General features: G+C 45.6%; 1 protein-coding gene across 2 annotated transcripts in view; it reads right to left on the bottom strand.

Moving 5' to 3' along the window:
- Positions 1 to 501: 501 nt before the first annotated feature.
- The window catches only part of LOC146319705 (zinc finger MIZ domain-containing protein 2-like), a 20,462-nt gene continuing 16,966 nt past the window's right edge, over positions 502 to 3,997 (bottom strand). For both annotated transcript variants that reach the window (XM_084727723.1, XM_084727722.1), the window contains exons 17-21: positions 3,700 to 3,768; positions 2,558 to 2,841; positions 1,402 to 1,574; positions 1,116 to 1,313; positions 502 to 660 (exon numbers count right to left, since the gene is read on the bottom strand). In XM_084727723.1, the coding sequence (XP_084583849.1) occupies positions 553 to 660; positions 1,116 to 1,313; positions 1,402 to 1,574; positions 2,558 to 2,841; positions 3,700 to 3,768 (832 nt within the window). In that variant the 3' untranslated portion in view covers positions 502 to 552. The remainder of the gene's footprint in view (positions 661 to 1,115; positions 1,314 to 1,401; positions 1,575 to 2,557; positions 2,842 to 3,699; positions 3,769 to 3,997) is intronic.

The raw sequence follows: 3,997 nt of genomic DNA on the forward strand, positions 1-3,997 counted from the left end.
GTGTGTGTGTGTGTCTGTGTCTGTGTGTGTCTGTGTGTGTGTCTGTGTCTGTGTGTGTCTGTGTGTGTGTCTGTGTGTCTGTCTGTGTGTGTGTCTGTGTGTGTGTCTGTGTGTGTGTCTGTGTGTGTGTGTCTGTGTGTCTGTGTGTGTGTGTGTCTGTCTGTGTCTGTCTGTGTCTGTGTGTGTGTGTCTGTGTGTGTGTCTGTGTGTGTGTGTCTGTGTGTCTGTGTGTGTGTGTGTCTGTCTGTGTCTGTCTGTGTGTGTGTCTGTGTGTCTGTCTGTGTGTGTGTCTGTGTGTGTCTGTGTGTGTCTGTCTGTGTGTGTGTGTCTGTGTGTCTGTGTGTGTGTGTGTCTGTCTGTGTCTGTCTGTGTCTGTGTGTGTGTGTCTGTGTGTGTGTGTCTGTGTCTGTGTCTGTGTGTGTGTCTGTGTGTGTGTGTGTGTCTTGGTGTGTGTCTGTGTGTGTCTGTGTGTGTCTCTGTGTGTCTGTGTGTGTCTGTGTGTGTCTGTGTCTGTGTCTGTGTGTGTGTGTGTCTGTGTGTGTCTGTGTGTGGTCAGTTGTTCTCGAACAGGGACAGCAGGTCGTCGTTGTTGTTGTTCGGCAGGTCTGGAGGTCCGAGGTACGACAGCAGCTCGTCAGGGTTCGTTAACTCAGGAAGCAGCTGAGGAGACAAACAGAGACGAGTTTCTGTCAGTTTGACTTTCTGTCCTGAAGATTCAACATGATGCTCGTTTTCTCTGGATGAAGATGAAAAAAGTCACCAAAGATTTACCAAGAAGTCACAAATCAGATTTCAGACACCTAAATAAAATCAGCACTTTATTTAGATTTATATTTTTCTCCTCTTTACCTTTCTGTCAGAAAACCATCGTTATATAAGACAAATATCATTCTACAAAAGTAAAGTGGTGAAAAGACTCTAAACACAGCGAACGCTTAAAACTGACTTGGATTTTTATGTGTCTTAAGTCCATGTTGCAGCTGATCCTGTCCACAGCAGGACGCTACTCAAAAAAAAAAAAACTTGTAAAAACCTGAACTGTTCCTTTAAAGAAACCGGTTCTATTGGTTCTACTGGTCTGCTCCCAGTCGGGGTCTCAATCTGTTTCTACTTACGTCCAGAGATGGTTCTGGAACCTCCGCAGACCCACCGAGACCGAAGGAGCTGTCACCTTGGAGACGGGGATTCTGGTTGCTACGCTGCATCATCTGGTTGCCGCCTCCGAGTTGGGAGTTGCCGTGGAGACCCTGCGACTGCTGCTGGGAGAGAGGAGCACCATGGGAAGTGGAGTCCAGACGACCCGAGACCGACATCTGAGATAAGAGGAGGAAGAGGAGGGGGAGGAAGTAAACACCCGAGTAAACGAGTAAACTATGACGAAGATGATGATGATGATGTTACCTGTCCAGCCAGCGGGTGAGGCGGGGGTTTGTCGGGGGTGAGGAGGGCACTGGAGAGCTCAGACTGGTATGAGAGAGGAGGAGGACCGGGGGAGGAGAAGTCCCCGCCGACCCCTGGAGTCCCAGGACCAGAGAAGTCTGAGAAACCAGCAGACTGACTGGGATAGGACGGAGCTGAGGAGGAGACACAATCACCGATCAATACATCTGATCATTGGGATTTACTGATCACCTACCAGTTCAGCTGCTGCGGAGGGTTTTTTTCCATGAGGTCTCATCATGTTTGTGTATTTAAAGGATGATTCCACGTGTTCTGAACATGTTAATCAAATAAACTTCAGTCTTTGATGACGATCATTGATTTCCTGCCCTGCAGGCGGCGATTGGTTTCACTTCATTTCTACAAAAATCAATTTACTGAGAGACTTTCAGGCAGCCGCAGGGATCCTCTGCTCTTCTGTCATATCACATTAATGCAGCGCAGAGGTTTCAAACGTGTTAAAACTTGATCATCACCTGCTCTGTTGAGACAATAAACTGAAAAAGACAACAGGACACCAGACTAAAGTCCGGTCAGAGAACGTGTCGGAGAATTTAAATCAGCACGTAGAAACTTCTGGAGCATTTTGACGAGAAAACAACATCTTGGAATAAGACAGAGAGAACAAACGTGATGCTTTTCTTTCTTTTCATTTTTCTTCGTCTGTACGAGTGTCTCGTGAAGAACAAGTCATCCTGCAGTGAAACGTTACAACGGCATCTGCATCAAAATATATTTAAAGTACCAAAAGTAAAAGTACTCAGTCCGCAGGATAATACAGATTATTGGATCAGAATCATCAGTCCCTTCAGGAAACTTCAGGAAACATCATACATGTACGTCTCAATGTTTTGTTCATCACCACTCTGAGCTCCAAAAAGGTTCTGCGTCTTTGTGTAAAAACCACCTGATGATGTTTCAAATCATTTTTGTAACTCTGATCCTTTTTGATTTAAAGTTAGTCAGAACACTCAGAACAAGGTGCCGTTCTGTTCTCACTGGAACAACATTTTTAATGAATCATACAAAAAAAAAAGAAAAAAGAAAAAGGCCTGAATTATTGAAGCTCCGACAGGAGAAGACAAAAACTTCTATTTAAGCTCCTCCCCCTCTGTACCTGGTCCAGGGTAGTCCGGCGTGTTGCCGCTGTTGTTGCTGCCCCCTGCAGGCAGGGAGGGGTAGGGCATCGGGGAGGAGGAGGAGGCGGCAGTGGAGGAAGGGGCGGGGCCTAGTGATGCAATCATCTCCATGACGCTGGGCAGCACCATGTGACTGGGACTGAGCGTCCGACAGCGCTTCAACACGGGACCGTCGGACTCCTCCTTCACGTGGATGTCGGGCTTCACGGGGACCGGCTTCCAGCTGCACACCGGGTCGATGGTGATCTCCTCGTACTCCGAACTGACGGGAGGAAAAACAACAAAACAAAACACGTAACTCCTCTCTGTCCATCTGTCCTTCACATATCAAGTGTACCACTGAGGACGAGTGATGAGCAGGTGATGCAAAACTTCATACATCATACATACAGAGACGTGTGTCCTCCTCCTGTCTCACCGTCTACATGAGGTGGAGCAGAGCGAGCTCTCCAGGTGATTCATTACTGTTCAGACAGCAAAACTAAAAACCGCTGTGGCCGAGTATCGATTCAGATTTCACAAAGTGATTTGATTTGATTCATGATTCAATTCAATATGAATTCAGATGAGGACATTTCAGCTGCAACACCAGTTTTTCTTGGATGTGAAAGAGATTTTCAGAGAACTGATGCTGTAAACTCCTCTAATCTGCTGCATTATTAAAAATATTAAAACTGACCAACACACTAAAACTCACACACCAGATCTCAGGCTGCTAATGTGATGAGAATATCAAACTTGTATTTATAAAAACAGGAAACACAATAATAACAAAGAATGAAGATTAAAGCTCACAACAACAAACATGGCTGAAAGTGAAAGTGACGTTGTCGTCCACGTTGGACGAGTCGGTTCCAAAAAGGAAGTGACTTCAGTTTGGGTACGAAGATCAGATTTACAATAAACATGTCAGAAAACTGGAACCACAAAAGGAGCAAAACAGATAAATCACTTTATTTCACCTCCTTCAGACGTTTACATGTGTGACGGGACAATGCTCGTCTTTTCTGACTGTTTTTATTTTTTTTTAACAAATCGTTCTTCAAAGTAAAGTTTTAAAGTAAAGTTGAGCTGCTCGAGAAACCAGACAACAAAAACATAAAAACATCGAAGTTCTTACTTCTGAACGTAGATGAGGATTCCCAACATGTACTGATCCACCTCCAGACCCTCCAACAGAGCTGTCTTACTGCACACACACACACACACACACACACACACACACACACACACACAGGTTACAGAGGAGATAACACACATGTGCAGTACAGTCTGTGTGTGTGTGTGTGTGTCTGTGTGTGTGTGTGTGTGTGTGTGTGTGTGTCTGTGTGTGTGTGTGTCTGTGTCTGTGTGTGTGTGTGTGTCTGTGTGTGTGTGTGTGTGTGTGTGTGTGTCTGTGTCTGTGTGTGTGTGTGTGT

The sequence above is a fragment of the Lutjanus erythropterus genome, chromosome 10 (assembly GCF_056507025.1).
Source record: "Lutjanus erythropterus isolate fLutEry1 chromosome 10, fLutEry1.hap2, whole genome shotgun sequence".
NCBI classification, from domain to species: Eukaryota; Metazoa; Chordata; class Actinopteri; order Lutjaniformes; family Lutjanidae; genus Lutjanus; species Lutjanus erythropterus.